Source organism: Balaenoptera acutorostrata, chromosome 2, assembly GCF_949987535.1.
Source record: "Balaenoptera acutorostrata chromosome 2, mBalAcu1.1, whole genome shotgun sequence".
Lineage (NCBI taxonomy): Eukaryota > Metazoa > Chordata > Mammalia > Artiodactyla > Balaenopteridae > Balaenoptera > Balaenoptera acutorostrata.
Window position 1 is genome coordinate 126,068,830 of NC_080065.1, and position 25,251 is coordinate 126,094,080.

The 25,251-nt window shown below is 38.5% G+C and overlaps 4 protein-coding genes across 10 annotated transcripts in view; all 4 read left to right on the top strand.

Moving 5' to 3' along the window:
* Nucleotides 1-25,251, top strand: part of LOC103005898 (protocadherin alpha-2) — a 128,555-nt gene that overhangs the window by 76,492 nt on the left and 26,812 nt on the right.
* Nucleotides 1-25,251, top strand: part of LOC103008617 (protocadherin alpha-C2) — a 155,138-nt gene that overhangs the window by 69,752 nt on the left and 60,135 nt on the right. The window lies entirely within an intron of this gene.
* LOC130707330 (protocadherin alpha-13-like) overlaps nucleotides 1-25,251 on the top strand; it is a 62,501-nt gene that overhangs the window by 10,427 nt on the left and 26,823 nt on the right.
* On the top strand, nucleotides 5,005-7,453 carry PCDHAC1 (protocadherin alpha subfamily C, 1). Its single transcript, XM_057541367.1, is given in 2 exon segments — nucleotides 5,005-6,638; nucleotides 6,640-7,453. Coding segments are annotated over 2 exon segments (2,448 nt in total).

Sequence of the window (25,251 nt, forward strand, 5' to 3'; positions counted from 1 at the left end):
CAAATTTTTATCAACTTTCTTTTAAATATATATCACAATAATGATCTGGAAATACTTTGTTTCGAAACTTAATATAATGTGGGATTTGTGTAGAGTCCTTTTTGGAGAACGTTGATAGTGTCTTTCTCAGATCTTTATTTTAGGTTAGGCGCTCCTAATAAACTGATGTCAGGTAGGATGGTTGGTAGTGGTTGCAAGCCTTCCTTTTCAGCCACACTTGATGAAAATTTTTTCTGCAGCTCAGAGGAAGATCTGGTGTGACTGCTTACCAAATATGTAGGAATATGAAATTTGATATAGGTAAAATATGTGATTGAATCAGATTGGCTAGCTCTTAACACAATGACATTCAGCAAATCTGAGTTAAAAAATTAAGTATAAAAGTCTAGGACTTTTTGATCTGTGGCTTAATAACATCTAGAAAAAAACAGATGTGAATTTTAGTTTTTAATCCATCATAAAAAAGTTATGTGATGCAGCTGTTAAAGAACCAGAAGCAATTTTAGACTCTATTACTTGATATGTAGTATTTAGAATGAAAGGGCTAGATCTCCTCTTCTTGGATATGATTTGACCAATCTGGAGTATGACTTTAAGATCTGAGGGGTACACTTTGAAGAAGAAATAGAATAAGATTTTAGAAAGAGGTAATTTTAGAAAAATTGGTACATAGTTATAAAAAGTAGTAAGTAAACGTAGCATAGAGTTAACTAGTGTGAAGATTCATGAAAAAGGGTCTATGACATTTTAAATGATATTATATTATGGAGAAAAACTTGGTAGTACAAACTTGAGAAAGAAATTCTATAGTAGTGTGCTACTGGTAAGGTGTTCAAGTAAAAAAAGAAACAATGAATGACGTAGGCCAGGCCGCTATGTATCGAGATACATAGCCACTTAATTTACATGCCCAAAGCTTAGCTGGATATTTAAGAAACAAAATTGAGTGATACAGATCTCTACCCTCAAACAACTCCCACCCTGTTAGGCTTGATTTGAACCCTACATGAAGCTATTTTACAGGATGAAAATGTGCTTAACGTGATTGTCATGTCCAGTCTTTTAATTTAGTTCCCATAAGTACATAACATACTCTCAGGGAATAATCTTAAGCACTAAGAAAATCTTATTTAAAATACAGTATCCTTTTGCTGACAAACTCTTTGGTGGGTATTCAGATTATTCTCCCGTTTGGCTTCAATATCTCTAATATGAACTTATGCATTATGGCTAGAAATCTCTTGAATTTACAGATTACGGCCAAGTTTGGTGGGAGAGCTTTATAATAACAGTCTTTGCAATAGAGCCCAAGCAGAAACCAGAACAACGTTTTTGCACAGAGTCCACTTAAACTTGTACTTGCTCCTAATTAAAAGTTTGAAAATACTTGAATTAGGAGACACTATGGAAAATGCCATAAACTGGCAAAATGAAATATTAGAAAGGAAAGGTTCTGCTAAAGAGAAGTTTTGTTAATTCATGATTGTATTCACCTAGTAATCTTACACAAAAGAAAAAAGTCTTGAGACTTTCTCATCTTTGGGATATCCACATATCCCAAGTATCTCCTAAATGTTGCTTTCCCACAGATCCCAGTTTATATGAGCAAATATTGCTTTCCCACAAACTCCAGTTTATGTCAGTAAATACCACTTTCCCACAAATCCCAGTTATGCCTAAAGATAGGGAGGCAGATGGTGGGACAAATTCTACTAGGAGAGTGCTATCCACTTATTCCTGAGACTAATTAAATCTTTTTAAAATAAACATCAGTGGCAGTTTAAACAGAAACAGGAGAAAAGGGAAGCCAAAAGTCTGAGAAGTGTGTGAATGGGGGAGAGTTTTTGTCAGGATTTTCCATGCTGATTCTCAGTATGTGTTTTCCTTTCTCCCCACTTCCTAATCCACACCCACACATCCCATTGATCTCGGAGAGGCAGAAGTGAGTGATGGTGTGAAGCGAGACCTTAATTCCTTGCCCAGGAATTGAACGTGGGTAGCCTGGATGAAAACCAGGAATCCTAGCTGCCACACCCCCTGGCTCTTGCTCCCAGTGAAAAATGCATTTCTCACAGAGGCAAAACTGTAAAAACAGGTACAAAGTTTATTATTAGAGACACAGCACAACAACAAGTGGGAGATCACACAGAGAAACAGTTTGTTTAGTTAAGATAGAAGCAAGGCAGAGATGCACACCCGGAGAGCAAGGGTGTGGGCGCCCTCCTTAATGAGGAGGAGCACAGTAAAGGGGTGGTTAAGTTATCTATACAGGGCAGGTCTTCTGGGTCTTTGTTTACCTTTGGCCAATTATCTGGTTTCTTTTTCCACACCTGCCCTGCCTTAGGACCCTCCCCAACATGCGTGTGCAACAGCCCAGAGGCTATGGGATGGCCTTAGCATCACATATTATGGGGTGGTGCCCCCTCCCTTTTGACCCCCAAGGAGCCTTCCTAAGCATGTGCAATATTTCCCTTGCCCCCAGGATGGGAAATATATGAACTCTTGATCTTTTAACAGGGTTTAGTCCCATTCGGTCCCTGCCATAAAAATGTCCAATGTCCAGTTATTTACCCTATTTCTGTTGCTGGTTTTTACATCAAGGTGCAGATCTCAAAATATAGACCGGAGTCCGGTCATAAATATGTAGTTCTGGAGCCCGTTTGTCTCTTGTATGTAATGTAAACAGGGGGCTGGTAATGAATGTCCGGCCTGGAGCCCATCTTCTTCTAACCCCAGGAAGTGTGAGCAGGAGGCTAGTTGTAAATGTCTAGCCTGGAGCCCATCTATCTCCTGCCTCACTATCCTCCTAAACCCGGGATAATTAGAAGATTGATTGCAGGTGTAAAATTCACGGGCCTTCCAAAAGTTGAGTACATCTCTCCAGGTGCATTTCATCTGCTGCTAATGGAAAAGGGAAAAGTATAACCTTTTACCCCAAAGCAGTTAGCTTGGTTAGCAGCATTAAATTAAAATGAGAAAATGCAAATCCTAATAATCTCTCACACTGAAGTAGAAAATCAGCTTTGGTTCTGAAATTTGGTGAGGAATAAATTCAATTTTTATTAGTTATTTCACATCCTAATGAGGATTCCCCAATGATGGCTATGCTTATGACTCTACCGAACAACATTTCAATGGACTGACAGGTTTCTCGCTTTAATTTTATTCAAGACTTGGCGTCAATGATTTTTTTGGTTCCTAATTCGGAAAGACAAACTAGTCAGGGACATTTACTATATACTTACATTGCCTTATGTGGCAGCCTGCCCTACTTCCTTGGAAGAAATAAGGAATGGGTTTGTGATGGTCAGAGGAGACTGGTTCTTAGTGGCACACTGAAGTTACCAATCCCACTTTTAGTCTTAAAACCAGAAAACTGGAGCTGCCTATCTACTCCTGCCTCCACCTCCATTTTAATTGACAATTTAAAAAATTATTAGAGAAATATTCAAACATACACTAAAGTTGAGAGAATTGTGTAATTAACCCCATGTATCCTGTACTCAGCTTCAATAATTATCAATACTTTTAGGCAGTTTTCTGACCAGGAAATATAATGCCCTGAAAGCTTCAATTCTTTATCTCTATTTGGCTTTTGTCTTTCAAATTTTGGTTCCTGGGGCTTTGGACACTGCAATTGTATTAAAAGAAGGATTTGAGTGAGGAATTTAGTGTTTAATGTCAATCTCTTTCTCAGCTCTCCTCCCTCTTTGGAGAAGCCACTGGTTATAGGGTGCTAGGCGGAATCTGGCAGTATTTATTGCGGCCAAGAGCTGTTTTTCATAAAACAGATCACTGTCTCGATTTCCGTGCAGAAGACCGGCCAAAAAACAAAGCTGGAGAATTTATGGGTATCAAGCCAGTTCTTACCCCACCTCAGTGCTGTTTTCTAAACATTTACAGAGAGCAAATTTGCAGAACAGTTTTCTGGTCACACTCTGTAAAGTATCTCAGCACTTTCTCTCCCCTTCGCTTTGCACGTCCTGTTTGGGGATGAGTTGTCAATCTTTCTGAGTTTTTGGTGCTAACCTCCTCCCTCGCCCACAGCATGGGAGGCCGCTTGCAAAGCACTCCCAGTAGGGCCTCTGGGGGAAAGAGAAACTGCTGACCCGCAAGAAAGCGGAAACGTAGAACCGGAATTGCGCTCGCACACTTTTGTGTCTTGAAAAGTGAGAATCCCGGGGAAGCTTCCCAATCTGCCCCTCGCTGGCTTGGCAGCTCCCGGGATATAAGAAGGTGCAGGAAGAGACTTAAACCCGCAGCGGAGAGGCTGAGAATCTATCACGGAATGCATCCCAGCACTTGGTTTGTGGGCTCCTGTTTCCTTAAGCCTCGAAGGTGTCGTGGTTCACGGGCACGGTTCCGCCTCTCAGCGCCTCCGCCCCGCGGTTCCTGTCGGAGTTCCGCCCTCTCCGCGGGCACTGTAGGGAGTCGGTGGGTCCGAGCGCCCGGGACCCGACACTCTGCTTTCAAGCAGTCGCGGAGAAACGCCAGCCAAGCTCAGCCCCAGTTATAAACTGTCTTCAGGTAGAGGTTGTAGACATTAAGACCTCAGCGGTCTCAGGGCGTTGTCCTAGGAAACGCCGTTTAAGGGAAGGCGTGTTAGTTGTTGGGAGCGTCTTCCTTGCCCCGCCCCGCGCTCGCTGCCAGGGCGCGGGGCGAGATCCCAGCTGGCAGGGAACCGAGACCGCGCTTCCCCAACGCCGGCGGTTTACCTCGTCTCTGCACCCCTAGGCGGCGCTGCACTCCTCCGCACCCGGCCCGCACCGCTTTCCCAGACGGCTGCTAAGCCTCCAGTCTAGCAAGCCTAGCTCGCAGCCGACCGGCCCCGGGCAATTCCGGTATTCGGAAGGCGAACGTCGGCGGTCTCTGCACCTCCAGTCGGCAGCAGCGGCCGGTCGGCCCTCGTTTTTTTTTTTTAAACCACGGCTTGTGATCTCCGGGAGTCCGGAGCATGTTCCCGGGTCACCGCTGGTGGAACGAGGACGCCGAGAGGGGAGGAGGATGGTGGGCTGGAGGGTGGCGGTTCTATGTTTGTGGGTCTCCTGCGGCTCTGCAGCGGGACAGCTCGAATACTCCGTGTCGGAGGAGACCGAACGGGGCGTAGCCGTAGGCAATGTTGCCCAGGACTTGAGGCTGTCAGCGGCCTCTCTGTCCTTGCGGAACTTTCGCTTCCTTTCCAGCCACGGCGAGCCCTACTTCGAGGTCGATCTGGCCAGCGGAAGCTTGGTGGTCAGAGAGCCGGCGGATCGCGAACGGCTGTGCGGGGACAAAGCTGCCTGCGTCCTGACCTATGAGCTGGTGCTGGAGGACCCGCTGGAGCTGCACAAGATGCACGTTCACGTCCTGGACACCAACGACAACTCGCCTCACTTCCCTGCCGGCGACGTGCAGTTGCACATTCCCGAGTTCCTGATGCCCGGAGCCCGTTTTACTCTCCCTAATGCCCAAGATGCCGACGAGGGAAGCAGTGGGTTGCTAAGCTACAGCCTGAGCCCCAGCCAGCACTTTCGCCTGGACATGGGGTCGCGGGTCGACGGCAGCGAATACCCGGAGTTGGTATGGGAGAAAGCGCTGGATCGGGAGCAGCGTGCCACCCACCGGCTGGTGCTCACCGCCCGGGACGGCGGGCTGCCGGCGCGCTCCGGAGACGCACAAGTCACCATCGTCGTGGTGGACACAAACGACAATGCACCTGTATTTGAGCGCTCAGTATACCGCACCAAGGTGCCAGAGACTGCACCCAACGGGACTGTGCTATTCCGAGTTCAAGCCTCGGACCCGGATGAAGGCTCCAATGGGGAAATCCGGTACTCCTTAAGCAACAGCACGCAGGCAAAGCTGCGACACCACTTTCACGTGCACCCTAGAAATGGGGAAGTGCGGGTAGCTGCTTCACTAGGTCCGCCTGAAGCGCTGTTGGAGGCATACATCGAGGCGAGGGATGAAGGCGCCTTCGGTCTAGCCAGCACCGCCAAACTGCTGGTGGAAGTGGCTGATGTGAACGATCACGCTCCCGAGGTGAACCTCCTCACTTTCTCCAGTCCAGTTTCCGAGGACACCGCCGCTGGCACAGTGATTGCCCTCCTTAGTGTAAGGGATGAGGACCTTGGTCCCAATGGTAAGGTCGTTTGTAGCATGTCCACTGGAGGCCCTTTTAAGCTGAAGGCTTCCTTTGACGACTACTACAGCTTGCTGACTGATGGGCCGCTGGACCGGGAGCAGGTCAGTGAATACCAGGGCCTGATCACCGCCTTAGATGGTGGCTCGCCCCCACTTAGCACCCGCAGGACACTGACTGTGTCAGTTGCTGATGTGAACGACAATACACCAAGCTTTCCTCAACCGAAACAGGAACTTCTTGTGGCTGAAAACAATGGCCCTGGGGCCTCCCTAGGACGTGTGTTTGCCCAGGACCCAGATCTGGGGAAGAATGGCATCGTCTTTTATGAGCTGTTGGATATTATCTCTGAAGGGCAGGCAGCCTCTAACTTGGTGGCAGTAGACTCCTCCAGTGGGGCTATCACTGCCAAAATTTCCTTTGACTTTGAGCAGCTCAGGGGGTGTCACTTCCAAGTGGAAGCCGAGGATGGTGGCATTCCTCCCAGAAGTGCAACAGTGACTGTGAACTTGTTTGTGGAACGACAATGCTCCAGTCATCTTGTTTCCCTTGCCCAGAAATGGCTCTGTCCCAGTGGAAATTGTGCCCCGCTCTGCCAGAACAGGACACTTGGTCGCAAAAGTGGTAGCAGAAGATGCAGACAGTGGCTCCAATGCTTGGCTTTCCTACTACATCTCTCAGGCTTCTGACTCGAGCCTTTTTAGAATTTCAGCCAATATGGGAGAGCTCCATACTGCTCGCTTAGTTCTTCCCACTGATGCAGTTAAACAGAGGGTGGTGGTAGTGGTTCGGGACCATGGAGACCCATCACTTTCCACCTCTGTCACACTGGGCGTTCTGTTGAGCAACTCTGTGCCTCGGGTCCTTCCAGACTTTGAAGATGGCTGGGAAACAGGCGGGCACCTGTCCGCCCAGAACCTGTATTTAGTAATTGCCCTGGCCTCTGTTTCCTTTTTATTTCTGGGGTGCTTACTTTTCTTTGTGAGTAGCAAGTTGAGCCAGATCCCAGGTTGTTGCTCTCAGAGCTGCTGTCGCTCTCCAGAGGAGTTGAGATATGGAAGCAAGATGGCTTCGAATCCTTGCATGACATCTGCCACAATAGATGTCACTACAGTCGAAAGACTTTCTCAGACCTATCTCTATCGGGCCTCTCTGGGACTTGGTTCTGATAATAACAGTTTGCTGTTGCGTGGGGAATACAGTGCTGCTGACCTGAGAAATTTGGCCTCTGGGGTAGGACTGAATGTGCCAATATCCTGTATTCAGACTCAGAATAGGAAAGAGGATCGTGCAAATGTCAATGCCATGGTAAGCAAATTTTATGGGATTTGATTCCCTTGACCAGGAAATGGCCACTAGCTATTTCTGAAATGTTTCTTATACGAGCCTTTGGCAACATTTAATCCAATGAATTGAACGCTCCTGCTTAGCATCCCCTGTGCTAAGCATTCTGGGAAGATACAGGTGTTAAAAGAGACTGTCCTTGGCCTCAAGAAGGTTACAGTTTATTTTTGAGGAAGTAAGGTAAGAAATTCAAACCTATTACAGAACAATTAAAATAATATAGCATAAAGGTCTAAAATTTAAAAAAATAAAGCACCAAAGTTTCTGGTACAGGTAATAAACAACCTGAGGTGTCTTTTTTTAATATAAATTTATTTATTTTTATTTATTTATTTTTGGCTGTGTTGGGTCTTCGTTGCTGCTCGCGGGCTTTCTCTAGTTGTGGCAAGCAGGGGCTACTCTTTGTTTCAGTGCCCGTGCTTCTCACTGCGGTGACTTCTCTTGTTGCAGAGCCCAGGCTCTAGGCACGCAGGCTTCAGTAGTTGTGGCACACAGGCTCAGTGCTCTAGAGCACAGGCTCTAGTAGTTGTGGCGCATGGGCTTCGTGGCTCCGCGGCATGTGGGATCTTCCCGGACCAGGGCTCAAACCTGTGTCCCCTGCATTGGCAGGTGGATTCTTAACCACTGCGCCACCAGGGAAGTCCCCTGGGGTGTCTTTAAATAATTCCTTTTAGGAATTTCTTTAAGGAATTACTTAAAGCAAATATCCCTTCATTAGAAGTATTTTGAGCAACAGATATGTGTAAGGCATTCTGATTCCTAAGGTGAGAATGAAAGTTATGTAAGAGTCTTTGTGTAATACAAACTTAATATCATGGACGATGAGACATTTATTCAAACCATTACAATACATGATTTAAAAATGATGATAACCTAAAACATGTAAAAGTAAATTGCAGTGGATGTTCAAAGAAGGGAGAGAGAGAACATGAGAGAACATCTAGGCAGGGAGGAGGGAATCAGAGGAGGCTTTGTGGTAGAGATAGCTGTTGAATTGGATTGTGAATGCTATATCATTTAATAAAATGCAGCATACTCTCTAGGCTATATTTTACAATGAGTCTCATTTTGACAAAGTAGTCTTTTTTGAGAACGATACTCCAAAACACAGCTAATAGTTCCACACAGTGTTTGTAAGTACATAAAAGTTCTAGGCATGTCTCAAAACACCTATTTGTACTGACAGAAAGAAGAAAAGATGATTGGGTATAAGGACTGGACAACCTTTTTTTTTTTTTTTTTTTAAAGAAATTCACGTTCTTTTATTTATTTATTTATGACTGTGTTGGGTCTTCGTTTCTGTGCGAGGGCTTTCTCTAGTTGTGGCAAGTGGGGACCACTCTTCATCGCGGTGCGCGGGCCTCTCACCATCGCGGCCTCTCTTGTTGTGGAGCACAGGCTCCAGACGCGCAGGCTCAGTAATTGTGGCTCACGGGCCCAGTTGCTCCGTGGCATGTGGGATCTTCCCAGACCAGGGCTCGAACCCGTGTCCCCTGAATTGGCAGGCAGATTCTCAACCACTGCGCCACCAGGGAAGCCCCAACCTTTTATTTTGTGTTCTTCTTGATGTATTTCACAAAGAAGACAGATGAGTAATTGTTATGTCAGAAACATTGGTGTGATCAGAGGTGCACTTACTATTCAAAGTCCATTCAACTTGGACTTAATATTCTTATTATTTTAGAAGCCAGTATACTTAGAAGTAAGTAAATACCATATTTGGGAGTAATGCATCTAATAAAATTAAATTACACCTCAGTTTATCTATTTGGCATTTCAAAACTTTCTGAGTGGAGTGGGAGCAATTGGCTTAGCAATTTTACAATATTACTTTCCAACTTCTCATAGAGATCATGGATGCAAGAGAAGGGTTGTGCAGAAATTAGGGAAGGGAACGAAGGAAATGTTCTACTCTTCTAGGTAATAAGGGAGAAAATTGGATAAGTTATTCTCCTTCAAATAATTATGTTCACTGCAAATAAAATAGATTTGCATCCATTATAACTTTGCATAATTAATATTCACACATGATATAATGGAATCCAATATATATGATTAGTAAATACTTGCTGATGAATGAATAATTAAATTTGTGAATATATTAATTGGATGGAAACACTGTTCAACACAGAGGGAAAAACTTTAACTTACTTTTTATCTTTACGTGTATATATAGTTAACAGTTTAAAGGCCATTTTCAAATATATTATTTTCTTCCTTATGATATATAATCATGAAACAACACAACAGGGATTTTCTGGTCCTAGAGCTAGCATGAAAAATCTCAATGCTGTATTCTGGGGTTAAATAAAAGTCCAGTTCCTGTAGATAACAAAGTGATTAGTAGGGATGCACATCATAATACTGTGAACTTTGCAGTGAATGAAAATTAAAATGCAGTTAATTTTAAGGGAGAAAATTGGTGCACAAAATGTTAGTATTTCAGGTATCAAAACACAGTGTATAAACTCTCTATTAAGAAAATTCACCATTTATTTCTTTTATTTCATTGCTTTCTGTAACAAGGAGAGATAAGGATGTCTATGAAGTTTGAGAATCAGGAATTGTTTGAGAGAAACATTTTGACTAGACTACAAAGGAAACATAAGTACGTGATAGGAAGATCAATGGATCTGAGAGTTAGAAGGAAAATTATCTACTTAAAAGGAAAAAAATGTAGTTAATAACAGAGGAAAATGTCCCCTGCCACAGAATTTTTAAACTTATGTGAGTGATAAAGTAACAGAGATATACTGTTTAGACGTGCAGGGCTATTGTGCTATCTCACTCATTCAGTTGAACAGTCTTTTTCCATCATTGTTGATATTTCGCTTTTTAGGTTGTTCATTGTCTGTTAATTTGTGTGGGCTGGATATTTCCTTATATATATAGAAAGTTTGATGTATAAAAACATGGGAAAATAACTTCTATAAAGCTGGAGTATTTGTAATTCAACACAGGCACTTATTATTTACTTCTTCCTATCCAAGTGCATATTGATCCAATCTTGATTCTTTAGAAAAGAATGCTTATCATAGTGTTCACTGAATGCCTTAAGAACAACTACAGAATTCTAGAAATAAGGTATTTGTTGCTTCAGTTTTATAAAACATATATCCTTTGAAAAGCGTGAAACTTCGTAATTTTAACTGTGTGCCCGAATCACACAGAATCATGTTGATGCATATGTGTTTATATTTTGTTCTAACTCTAAGCTCTTCTGTCTTAGTTTAGAGTGTATGTTAGTATAATTTACAATACTAAAAAAAATTAACTTAAGAAATTCAGGAAGAAAAAAAGAAATTCAGGAAAACCTTTTATCTATATCTCTTCTTTGTTAATATTTAACAGATATAACCAAAATTGACCCACTGTGCAACAAGTAGACAACACGAGTCTCATGGCAATTTTTTCTGTTAAAATTCTTGATAGACAATTTAATTTTTTAGATGGTATCTGAGGTGTAAACTCTACTATTTAAAATTAGTTGCATTGGCAATTTTTTAAGATAGTAAATATTAATGTAGCAAAAATGCACAACAGCATACAACTAAATTTATTAAAAATTCCACATGAAAATTATATTTTAAACATACCAATGTTTTATTAGTGTATCGTTCTTCTGGGATTAAGGCAGTTTCTCTTTTGCCAGGATCTATGGAGTATAAAATATTTCCCCTTTGCAGTGTTGTTTGTTAACAGAGTGGTAGAATGTTTTTGGCATTCTGGGTGTTTTTATTTGCTAACATATATTCCTTAAGTAGACTTTCCCATAGGTTAATTGGATGTTTCCTTATATCTATTTTGACTTTGAAGCTGATAACCACACACCGAAAAACTTTAGAGTGCAGTAACTAAGGAAGCGTGCAAGGTATATGATATATATTCAGATTAAAAAATATGTAAATAGATAGCACAACAGTATTCATTGTATAATGCAAAAACCTCAAACTAGTGAAAAGGAGAGAAAAAGAGCATCATAACTTGAGTAGAAAAAAGAAAAGCAATGCTTTTGGGAGATGTATGAGTGGGAAAGTTTTGACAACGTCTGATAATATTAATGACCTATTGATTTTTGTTGCCTTCAATATTTGCAGTTAGAGGGAAACAATAATATTCCAGAGACTAAATACACTTTAGCTGGCTTGGGATGAAGGTAGACTAAATTACTAAGAGGTTTTTACATTGCTCAAATGCGTGTTTTTACATTGCTCAAATGCGTGTAACGTGAATATCAGAAATAACATTTGGCAGAATGTCAAATGAATATAAATCACAATCTAGGACTCTGATTAAAGTATGGGAAGCAAGGAATTTATTGGTAAGGATTATTCTTTAAAACGAAAACTTAATGATAAAGGTGGTTACTCACCTTGTTCCCAATTTTAATTGATGAGATGAGAATGGGTCAGGAAACCACGTGTCTCTTTTATACTGCATTTATGAGAAAGAATTAGGATAAGAATTTCTTCCTCAAGCTATAAACACAGAAGGTCATTATATATTCATCTGGAAATTGTCTTGGAATCTAGGAATGAATATGCAGTCACGTTTTCTCCTATGCTGCAGAGAAAGAGAAAAGCCTTTCTGTCCCAACCCAAATTGCTGGCTGTTCCTAGAGCCATCTGGTTGCCATGTACACATATACTGTTTTCATAGCTAAGCTCTATTGACATACCTCAAAATGTACTCTCTGAATTCAGGCACATTATGTTTATTCTTTAGAATCTTTAAGCAAAGATCACAGCTGTTTTGTTTAGAATCAAAATGATGCTCATACAAAATAAAAACAACCAATTAAGCCATCTTAATAGTGGGTTTTGGCATCTATATTCATCACTTGACATTGGCATGTCATTTTCCTTTCTTTTAAGGATTTGGTATCAAGATTATGCTGGCCTTATTAAACAAGTTAGAAGTGTTTTTTTTCCTCTCCTTTTTTTCTGGTCTCTGGTCATGTTTGTTAAGATTGGTGTTATTTCTGTCTTAAATATTTAGTAGGATTCACTAGGGATGTTCTCTGTGCCTTAAGTTTTCTTTGTGGGAAAGTTTTAAATCATGAAATCACATTTCTTTATTAGTAAGAGAAATATTCATATTTTTATTCTTCTTGTTTCATTTCTGTAAATTCTTTTTCCAGAAATATGTTAATTTTATCTAAATTTTCAAATATTTTGGCATAAAGTTTTTTATAATATCCTCTTTGTGATCTTTGTAACATCTACAGGATCTGTAGTGATATTCCTCTTTCCAATCTTGACATTATTGTCACCTCTCATTTTTCCTGGTTAGACTTGGAAGTAGCTTATTATATTAGCCTTTCAAGGACTAACCTGGCTTTTGGGATTCTCTTGCTTGTATATTTGCTTTCTATTTAATTGATTTCTGCTCTTAACATTATTTACCTCCTAATATTTCATTTATGTTCAATTTGCTATTTGATTTCTAGCTTCTTATACAGCTTATTGTTTTTCAGGTTTTGTTATTTTTAATGTATGGATTTAAAGCTGAAAAATTCCCCTAAGTATGGTATTAGCTGCTTCATGCAAATCATATTTTTAAAAATTTTAATTGAAGTATAACATACATAAAAGTTCATATATCGTATATGTATAACATGCTGAACAATCCAAAATCAACAGAATCATGTAATCACCACAGAGGTAAAGAAGTAGAAGAGCATTACCAGCACCCCAAGCCCCCCTCAGCCTCCTCTATCTTTACTCCCTTCTGAAATATAACTATTATCATGAATTCCAACATCATAAAAATAGAATCGTATGGTATGATTATGTTTTTGTGTCTGGCTAATTTAATTCAATATCATACATGTGACAATCATCTGGCCTGCTGTGTATAGCAATAATCCATCAATTAAATTGCTGTATGTCACATTGTATGAATATATCACAATTTATTTATCCATTTTTCTGCTGATGGACATTTTTTTCAAGTTTATTTTTGCTATTATGGACAATTCTGCTATGAACATTTTTTCCATGTCTTTCGGTGCACATATTTGCATTTCTGTTGACTATGTATCTAGTAGTAGAAATTGCTTGGTTATATGGTATGAGTATGCTCAACTTTAATAGATACTGCCAACAGGTTCCCAAATTAGTTGTTCCAAGTTTCTTTCCTGCCAGCAGCGCTTGAGAGTTTCAGTTACTCCACATTCTTGAATAATTAGTATTACCAGACTTTTACATTTTCATTGTTATAGTGGTGTGTACTAGTATCTCATTTTTAAAATTTAAGTTCTAGATTTGTGTTTTTTTCCATGTAATGTAATAATTGAATACTGAACAGTCTACAAAGTGAATATTAAAATGCTTAGACCATTCATCCCTCCCTTCCACTGTATACTTTTTTTAAAGTCAGGTTTATTGGTTGTTTGAGAAATATTGGTTCACTGAGCTATACAGATCTTCCAAATGTGGACACATTTTATTACGCAATAACAAAAAATCACATTTGTCAATACCACCATTGATCTCATCAGACAGTCTTTTAGTATTGGGAAGCTACAAGCTCATGGTGGCAGACAAAAGTTTTCCAAAATTATGATTCTTACTCAAAATCTTAAATTTTATCATTTGCAACAAATACTGTCACTTGTTTTCCTTGCAGTGACAGGCTCATTTCATTCATTTTTAAGAGAATGTCTGTCTTCTGGTGTTATAAATACCCAAGTTCATCTTGTAAATTTCCTGTCTCAGACCTGGAGTCAACCATTCTACAGGATCCTTCAATTCTTTTTTCTGGGAGATGGTATTTAGAAATATAATCTGGACAATAGGTGTGCTTATTCCTACATGGTTGAGTCAGCGTTTCTAGGTGTGAACTAGGGGATATGCATTTTTTAAAAGGTAAAATAAATCACAAGTTCATACTAATCTTTACAACTCAAGTTCAGAACTATAAGGTTTTTACTTAATTTCATTGCTCTTACATTTGTATCTCCTTTCTCCCATAAAAATCCCAGTGTTCATTTATATCAACATAATTACTAATTTATTACCGCACACTACTCAAAGAACAGACTTAGAAAACAATACCAGCATTACACCAACAATGTGATTACAGTAACAGTTTAATATTTTTGCCATTCTTTTCATTTGTAGGGTATATTTTACTAGGCTTGTACAAGTTACTGTGTTTTAAAGTATCTTGGAATAGTTCATCTCTGTGTAGTTATGCCACCAACTACATAGAGTTAGGTTCATTTGTTTCAAGTTGCTTTCACAGTGAGGGCTTGGTTTTTTAAAAAACTGTTTTAATTTAATTTTATTTATTTTTTTATGCAGCAGGTTCTTATTAGTCATCAATTTTATACACATCAATCCCAATCGCCCAATTCATCACACCGCCATCCCCACCCCGCCATGGCTTTCCCCCCTTGGCGTCCATACGTTTGTTCTCTACATCTGTGTCTCAACTTCTGCCCTGCAAACCGGTTCATCTGTACCATTTTTCTAGGTTCCACATACATGTGTTAATATACGATATTTGTTTTTCTCTTTCTGACTTACTTCACTCTGTATGACAGTCTCTAGATCCATCCACGTCTCAACAAATGACCCAATTTCGTTCCTTTTTATGGCTGAGTAATATTCCATTGTATATATGTACCACAACTTCTTTATCCATTCGTCTGTCGATGGGCATTTAGGTTGCTTCCATGACCTGACTATTGTAAATAGTGCTGCAATGAACATTGGGGTGCATGCATCTTTTTGAATTATGGTTTTCTCTGGGTATATGCCCAGTAGTGGGATTGCTAAATCATATGATAATTCTATTTTTGGTTTTTTAAGGAATCTCCATACTGTTCTCCATAGTGGCTGTATCAATTTACATTCCCACCAACAGTGCAAGAGGGTTCCCTTTTCTCCACACCCTCTCCAGCATTTGTTGTTTGTAGATTTGCTGATGATGCCCATTTTAACTGGTGTGAGGTGATACCTCATCGTAGTTTTGATTCGCATTTCTCTAATAATTAGTGATGTTGAGCAGCTTTTCGTGTGCGTCTCAGCCATCTGTATGTCTTCTTTGGAGAAATGTCTATTTAGGTCTTCTGCACAATTTTGGATTGGGTTGTTTGTTTCTTTAATGTTGAGCTGCATGAGCTGTTTATATATTTTGGAGATTAATCCTTTGTCCATTGATTCATTTGCAAATATTTTCTCCCATTCTGAGGGTTGTCTTTTCGTCTTGTTTATGGTTTCCTTTGCTGTGCAAAAGATTTTAAGTTTTATTAGGTCCCATTTGTTTTTATTTCCATTACTCTAGGAGGTGGATCAAAAAAGATCTTGCTGTGATTTATGTCAAAGAGTATTCTTCCTATGTTTTCCTCTAAGAGTTTTATAGTGCCCACTGTTACATTTAGGTCTCTAATCCATTGTGAGTTTATTTTTGTGTATGGTGTTAGGGAGTGTTCTAATTTCATTCTTTTACATGTAGCTGTCCAGTTTTCCAAGCACCACTTATTGAAGAGACTGTCTTTTCTCCATTGTATATCTTTGCCTCCTTTGTCATAGATTAGTTGACCATAGGTGCGTGGGTTTATCTCTGGGCTTTCTATCTTGTTCCATTGATCTATGTTTCTGTTTTTGTGCCAGTACCATATTGTCTTGATTACTGTAGCTTTGTAGTATAGTCTGAAGTCAGGGAGTCTGATTCCTCCAGCTCCGTTTTTTTCCCTCAAGACTGCTTTGGCTCTTCGGGGTCTTTTGTGTCTCCATACAAATTTTAAGATTTTTTGTTCTAGTTCCATAAAAAATGCCATTGGTAATTTGATAGGGATTGCATTGAATCTGTAGATTGCTTTGCGTAGTATAGTCATTTCCACAGTATTGATTCTTCCACTCCAAGAACATGGTATATCTCTCCATCTGTTTGTATCATCTTTAATTTCTTTCATCAGTGTCTTATAGTTTTCTGCATACAGGTCTTTTGTCTCCCTAGGTAGGTTTATTCCTAGGTATTTTATTCATTTTTTTGGAATGGTAAATGGGAGTGTTTCCTTAATTTCTCTTTCAGATTTTTCATCATTAGTGTATAGGAATGCAAGAGATTTCTGTGCATTAATTTTGTATCCTGCAACTTTACCAAATTCATTGATTAGCTCTAGTAGTTTTCTGGTGGCATCTTTAGGATTCTCTATGTATAGTATCATGTCATCTGCAAACAGTGACAGTTTTACTTCTTCTTTTCCAATTTGTATTCCTTTTATTTCTTTTTCTTTAATTGCCGTGGCTAGGACTTGCAAAACTATGTTGAATAATAGTGGTGAGAGTGGACATCCTTGTCTTGTTCCTGATCGTAGAGGAAATGCTTTCAGTTTTTCACCATTGAGAATGATGTTTGCTGTGGGTTTGTTGTATATGGCAATATGGTTTGTCGTTATTATGTTGAGGTAGGTTCCCTCTATGCCCACTTTCTGGAGAGTGTTTATCATAAATGGGTGTTGAATTTTGTCAAAAGTTTTTTCTGCATCTACTGAGATGATCATATGGTTTTTATCCTTCAATTTGTTAATATGGTGTATCACATTGATTGATTTGCATATATTGAAGAATCCTTGCATCCCTGGGATAAATCCCACTTGATCATGGTGTATGATCCTTTTAATGTGTTGTTGGGTTCTGTTTGCTAGCATTTTGTTGAGGATTTTTGCATCTATATTCATCAGTGATATTGGTCTGTAATTTTCCTTTCTTGTAGTATCTTTGTCTGGTTTTTGTATCAGGGTGATGGTAGCCTCATAGAATGAGTTTGGGAGTGTTCCTTCTTCTGCAATTTTTTGGAAGAGTTTGAGAAGGATGGGTGTTAGCTTGTCTCTAAATGTTTGATAGAATTCACCTGTGAAGCCATCTGGTCCTGGGACCTTTGTTCGTTGGAAGATTTTTAATCACAGTTTCAATTTCATTACATGTGATTGGTCTGTTCTTATTTTCTATTTCTTCCTGTTTCAGTCTTGGAAGTTTATACCTTTCTAAGAATTTGTCCATTTCTTCCAGGTTGTCCATTTTATTGGCATAGAGTTGCTTGTAGCAGTCTCTTTGGATGCTTTGTATTTCTGCAGTGTCTGTTGTAACTTCTCCTTTTTCATTTCTAATTTTATGGATTTGAGTCATTTCCCTCTTTTTCTTGATGAGTCTGGCTAATGGATTATCAATTTTGTTTATCTTCTCAAAGAACCAGCTTTTAGTTTTATTGATCTTTGCTATTGTTTTCTTTGTTTCTATTTCATTTATTTCTGCTCTGATCTTTATGATTTCTTTCCTTCTGCTAACTTTGGGTTTTGTTTGTTCTTCTTTCTCTAGTTCCTTTAGGTGTAACGTTAGATTGTTTACTTGAGATTTTTCTTGTTTCTTTAGGTAGGCTTGTATAGCTATAAACTTCCCTCTTAGAACTGCTTTTGCTGCATCCCATAGGTTTTGGATCGTTGTGTTTTCATTGTCATTTGTCTCTAGGTATTTTTTGATTTCCTCTTTGAGTTCTTCAGTGATCTCTTGGTTATTTAGTAACGTATTGTTTAGCCTCCATGTGTTAGTGTTTTTTACGTTTTTTTCCCCCCTGTAATTGATTTCTAGTTTCACAGCGTTTTGGTCAGAAAAGGTGCTTGATATGATTTCAATTTTCTTAAATTTACTGAGGCTTGATTTGTGACCCAAGATGTGATCTATCCTGGAGAATGTTCTGTGCGCACTTGAGAAGAAAGTGTAATCTGCTGTTTTTGGATGGAATGTCCTATAAATATCAATTAAATCTATCTGGTCTATTTTGTCATTTAAAGCTTCTGTTTCCTTATTTATTTTCTGTTTGGATGATCTGTCCATTGGTGTAAGTGAGGTGTTAAAATCCCCCACTATATTGTGTTACTGTCAATTTCCTCTTTTATAGCTGTTAGCAGTTGCCTTATGTATTGAGGTGCTCCTATGTTGGGTGCATATATATTTATAATTGTTATATCTTCTTCTTGGATTGATCCCTTGATCATTATGTAGTGTCTTGCCTTGTCTCTTGTAACGTTCTTTATTTTAAAGTCTATTTTATCTGATATGAGTATTGCTATTCCAGCTTTCTTTGATTTCCATTTGCATGGAATATCTTTTTCCAACCCCTCACTTTCAGTTGAATGTGTCCCTAGGTCTGAAGTGGGTCTCTTTTAGACAGCATATATATGGGTCTTGTTTTTGTATCCATTCAACAAACCTGTGTCTTTTGGTTGGAGCATTTAATCCATTCACGTTTAAGGTAATTATTGATATGTATGTTCCTATGACCATTTTCTTAATTGTTTTGGGTTTGTTTTTGTAGGTCCTTTTCTTCTCTTGTGTTTCCCACTTAGAGAAGTTCCTTTAGAATTTGCTGTAGAGCTGGTTTGGTGGTGCTGAATTCTCTTAGCTTTTGCTTGTCTGTAAAGCTTTTGATTTCTCCATCGAATCTGAATGAGATCCTTGCTGGGTAGAGTAATCTTGGTTGTAGGTTCTTCCCTTTCATCACTTTATCATGCCACTCCCTTCTGGCTTGTAGAGTTTCTGCTGAGAAATCAGCTGTTAACCTTTTGGGAATTTCCTTGTATGTTATTTGTTGTTTTTCCCTTGCTGGTTTCAATAATTTTTCTTTGTGTTTAATTTTTGTCAATTTGATTACTTTGTGTCTCGGTGTGTTTCTCCTTGGGTTTGGCCTGTATGGGGCTTGCTGAGCTTCCTGGACTTGGGTGGCTATTTCCTTTCCCACGTTAGGGAAGTTTTCGACTATAATCTCTTCAAATATTTTCTCTGGTCCTTTCTCTCTCTCTTCTCCTTCTGGGACCCCTATAATGCGAATGTTGTTGTGTTCAATGTTGTCCCAGAGGTCTCTTAGGCTGTCTTCATTTCTTTTCATTCTTTTTTCTTTATTCTCTTCCACAGCAGTGAATTCTCCCATTCTGTCTTCCAGGTCACTTATCCGTTCTTCTGCCTCAGTTATTCTGCTATTGATTCCTTCTAGTGTAGTTTTCGTTTCAGTTATTGTTTTGTTCATCTCTGTTTGCTTGTTCTTTAATTCTTCTAGGTCTTTGTTAAACATTTCTTGCATCTTCTCGATTTTTGCCTCCACTCTTTTTCCGAGGTCCTGGATCATCTTCACTATCATTATTCTGAATTCTTTTTCTGGAAGGTTGCCTATCTCCACTTCATTTAGTTGTTTTTCTGGGGTTTTATCTTGTTCCTTCATCCGGTACATACTGCTCTGCCTTTTCATCTTGTCTATCTTTCTGTGAATGTGGTTTTTGTTCCACAGGCTGCAGGATTGTAGTTCTTCTTGCTTCTGCTGTCTGCCCTCTGGTGGATGAGGCTATCTAAGAGGCTTGTGCAAGTTTCCTGATGGGAGGGACTGGTGGTGGGTAGAGCTGACTGTTGCTGTGGTGGGCAGAGCTCAGTAAAACTTTAATCCGATTCACTGCTGATGGGTGGGTTCCCTCCCTGTTGGTTGTTTGGCCTGAGGCAACCCAACACTGGAGCCTACCTGGGCTCTTTGGTGGGGCTAATGACGGACTCTGGGAGGGCTCATGCCAAGGAGTACTTCCCAGAACTTCTGCTGCCAGTGTCCTTGTCCCCATGGTGAGCCACAGCCACCCCCCTCCTCTGCAGGAGACCCTCCAACACTAGCAGGCAGGTCTGGTTCAGTCTCCCCTGGGGTCACTGCTCCTTCCCCTGGGTCCCGATGCGCACACTACTTTGTGTGCGCCCTCCAAGAGTGGAGTCTCTGTTTCCCCCAGTCCTGTCAAAGTCCTGCAATCAAATCCCACTAGATTTCAAAGTCTGATTCTCAAGGTATTCCTCCTCGCATTGCTGGGCCCCCAGGTTGGGAAGCCTGACGTGGGGCTCAGAACCTTCACTCCAGTGGGTGGACTTCTGTGGTATAAGTGTTCTCCAGTCTGTGAGTCACCTACCCAGTAGTTATGGGATTTGATTTTACTGTGATCGCACCCCTCCTATTGTCTCATTGTGGCTTCTCCTTTGTCTTTGGATGTGGGGTATCTTTTTTGGTGAGTTCCAGTTTCTTCCTGTTGATGATTGTCCAGCAGCTAGTTGTGATTCTGGTGTTCTCACAAGAGGGAGTGAGAGCACGTCCTTTTACTCCGCCATCTTGGTTCCTCAGCACTTGCTTTTTAAAATTAAATATTTTTGAACCACCTTTATCCAGTTCCCCCTCTCCCCCATCCCCTCCTTTGGTAACCACAAATGTGATGTCTTTCCCTATGAGTTTGTTTGTTTTTGAAGTATAATTGACCTACAGCACTATGTTAGTTCTGGTGCACAACATAGAGACTTGATATTTCTATATGTTATGAAATGATCACCATAATAAGTCTAGTTACCATTTGTCACCATACAAAATATTACATTATTATTGACTGTATTTTCCACACTGTACATTTTATACCTGTGACTCATTTATTCTTTAACTGGAAGTTTGCACCTCTTAATTTCCCTTACCTAGTTCACTCATCCCCCAACCCCTTCCCTTCTGGCAACCACCTGTTTGTTCTCTGTATCTATGACTCTGTTTCTGTTTTGTTTATTCATTTGTTTTGTTTTTAGATTCCACATATAAGTGGAATCTTACAGTATTTGTGGTTGTCTGACTTATTTCACTTAGCATAATAACCTCAAGGTCCATCCAGGTTGTCACAAATGGCAAGATTTCATTCTTTTCTATGCCTGAGTAGTATTCATCTCAGCTGGGCACTGTTTCTGGGCACTTAGGTTGCTTCTGTATCTTGGCTATTAATAGTGATTAATGCTGCAGTGAACATAGGGGTTCATATATCTTTTCAAATTAATATTTTCATTTTCTTTGGAAAAATACCGAGAAGTGGAATTGCTGGATTGTATGGTAGTTCTATTTTTAATCTTTTGAGGAAACATCATACTGTTTTCTGTAGTGGTTGCACTGATTTACATTCCTTTAAAGAGTGCACGAGTGTTCCCTTTTCTCCACATTGTCACCAACACTTCTTTCTTATTTGTTGTCTTTTTGATAATAGCCATTCTGACAGGTGTGAGGTGATGTCTCAATGTGGTTTTGATTTGCATTTCCCTGATGATTAGTGATGTTGAGCATCTTTTCATGTAACTGTTGGCCATCTGTATGTCTTCTTTGGAAAAATGTCTATTCAGATCCTCTGCCCATTTTTTAATCAGGTTTTTTTTTTTGATGTTGAGTTATATGAGTTCTTTGTATATTTTGGATATTAACCGCTGATTGTATATGTCATTTGCAAATATCTTGTCCCAATCAGTAGGTGGCGTTTTCATTTTGTTGATAGATTCCTTTGCTGTGCAAAACTGTTTTAGTTTGATGTGGTCCCATTTGTTTATTTTTGCTTTATTCATTTCTTCTAGGTTGTCCATTTTATTTGCATATAATTGTTCATAGTAATCTCTTATGATATTTGTATTTCTGTGATGTCAGTTGTCACTTCTCCTTTTCATTTCTGATTTTATTTATTTGGGTCCTCTTTTTTTCTTCATGAGTCTGGCTAAAGGTTTATCAATTCTGTTTATCTTTTCAAAGAACCAGCTCTTAGTTTCATTGATGTTTTCTTTTTTTTTTTTTTTTGTCTCTATTTCATAAATTTCTTCTTTGGTCTTTATGATTTCTTTCCTTCTGCTAACTTTGGGTTTTGTTTGTTATTCTTTTTCTAGTTCCTTTAGGTGTAAAGTAGATGTTTAAGATTTTTCTTATTTCCTAAGGTACAAGCCTAAGGTAGGCTTGTATTGCTGTAATCTTCCCTTTTAAAACTGCTTTTGCTGTGTCCCATAGATTTGGGATTGTTGTGTTTCTGTTTTCATTTATCTCCAGGTATTTTTCGATTTTCTCCTTGACTTCTTCAGTGACCCTTTGGTTGTTTAGCATATTGTTTAGCCTCCACATGTTTGTGTTTTGGGGGGATTTTTTTCAGTTTTTTCTTTATAGTTGATTTCTAGTCTTATAGTGTTGTGGCTGGAAAAGATGCTTGATGTGATTTCATTCTTCTAAAATTTACTGGGTCTTGTTTTCTGGCTTAGCATGTGATCTATCCTGGAGAATGCTCCATGTGTACTTGAAAAGAATGTGTTTTCTGCTGCTTTTGCATGGAATGGACTATATATCTAGTAAGTTCATCTGGCCTAATGTGTCATTTAAGGCCAGCATTTCCTTATTGATTTTCTGTCTGGGTGATCTATTCACTAATGTAAGTGGCATGTTAAAGTCCTTTTCTATTATTGTGTTACTGTTAATTTCTTTCATTACATTTGTTAATATTTGCTTTATGTATTTAGGTGCTCCTATGTTGGGTGCATATATTGGGTTGGTCAAAAAGGTCGTTCAGGTTTTTCTGTAAGATCTTACAGAAAACCCTGAACGACCTTTTTGGCCAATGCAATATATTTACAGTTGTTACAGCTTCTTGTTGGATTGATCCCTTTATTATAATGCAAGTTCCTTCTTTGTGTCTTATTATACTCTTTGTGTTAAAGTGTATTTTGTCTGATATAAGTATTGCTACTCCAGCTTTCTTTTTGTTTCCATTTACATGGAATACCTTTTTCTACCCCCTCTCCTAAGGTCTCTGCACAACTTTCATTAGATATTTGATATTTTGATGCTATTTTAAATGCTATTTAAAATTTTTTATTTTATAGTTTTTGTTGCAAGTATATAAATATAAAACTATTTTTATATTAATTTTGTATTCAGTGTCCTTGCTAAATTTATTTTAAAATCTCACATTTTATATTATTTTATATTTTCTACATATATTATCATGCCATCTCCAAATAATGTTAGTTTACTTATTTATTTCTACTTCTAACCATATAGTTTTCCTGTTTTATGGCATTGTTGAATTGAAGTGATGATAATGGGTAATCTTGTTTTATTCCTGATCTCAGAAAGTTTTTAATATTTAATGTAAAATACATTGTTTGACTTTTTTTCAGATATTTTTAGACTAAGGAAGTTTCCTTCCCATTCCAACATACTAAGATGTTGTTCCTTTTAACCTTCTTTTTTTAAAAATAATGAATGAGTGTTAAATTTATCACATATTTTTCTGTTTATTGAGGTGATCTATGATTTTCATCCTTTTATTGTATTCAAACCATGAATTATGTTGGTCTATTTAATAGTAATAAACCAATCTTCCATTTTTAGAATAAATCTAGTTTCAATGTATTATCTTTTTTTAATATCACTAGATTTTGTTTCCTAACATTTTGCTTAGAATTTTAAAAATCTGGGTTTATGATAGAAAATTTCCATTTTTATAATGTTTTTGTCAGGGTTTGGTATCAAGACTATGCTGGCCTCATATAGTAAATTGATAAGTGTTACCTTTTTTCAATTCTTTAGAAAGTTTGTGTATATAAGTCAGTTTTTTTTCCTCCCATAAACATTTGGAAGAATTCAAAGTGAAGCCTTATTGGACTAGAGTTCTCTTCATGAAAACGTTTTTAATTATAAATCAATATCTATTATAGGTATGGAACTATACAGATCTTCTGTTTCTAGTTGTAGCAATTTGCTTCATTGTGTTTTCCAATAAATTTGTGCATTTAGTCAAATGCACAAATATAAATTTATAATGTATAGGCTTAAAATTGTTCATAATATTTCTTATTATTATTTTAATGTTGTAAGAACCATATGATGTTTCTTTTTGCATTCCTAGTTCGGTATTTTTTATTTCTCTTTTTTTGGTAAGTTTTGCCATAGATTTATTGATTTTATTAGTTTTTTCAGTGAGCCATCTTTTGAATGCCAAAAAATAAAAAATAAAAAACATATTACCTTAAAATGAGCAATAGGAAGACTGACAACTGAGATCTCAAGAAAAAAATGGAAGCCAGAAAACAATGAAATGACATCTTCAAGGGCTTTAAAAAAAATCTGATAACCTAGAATTTTATACCCAGAAAAAATATCCTTCAGAAAAAGAAGTAAATAGGGACTTCCCTGGTGGTCCAGTGGTTAAGACTCCGAGCTTCCACTGCAGGGAACGTGGGTTCGATCCTTGGTCAGGGAACCAAAATCCCAAATAAAACAAACAAAAACCAATAAACAAACAAAAGAAGTAAATAAAAATATTTTCAAGCAAAACAAAATTGAGGAAATACATCTCAATCAGATTTGCATGAAGGAGATAGTAAGTAATTTCTTTAGTTATATGGAAAATATTCCCAAGTAGAAGCATAGAAATATAGGAGGGAAGGAAGGAAGGAAGAGAAGGAAGCAGCGGAGAAAGTAAATACTTACTGAATAAAACAACGATAATGCATAGTAGAATTTAAAATATAAAAATAACTGAAGTATATGAGGACAATAACAAAAATATGGAGAGAGATAAATGGAATTAAAAGGATTTGAGCCCATTGCATTGTCCTGGAAATGGTGAAAGTAAAAAATTATATTAGACTTTAATAAGTCAAGGATGAAGGATTATCTTCTAAGATAATCCATTTAAGATAGTAAAAAAAAAAGTAACCAATAAGTTAATAGTGGGGAGAAAATAAGATAAAAATATACTTAATTAGTCTAAAAGAAGGCAAGAAAGAGGGGGAAAAGGCAATTAGATAAGGTAAATAAATACAAGTAGGTGATTAAAATCCAGGTATATCACTAGTTACATTAAATGTAAACAGACTAAACACTCCAATTAACAAAGATGGTCAGACTGGTTAGAAATTAAACACCCATATGTCACCTATTAGAGACACACCGTTATAAAAAGGATAAAGAAAAGTTGG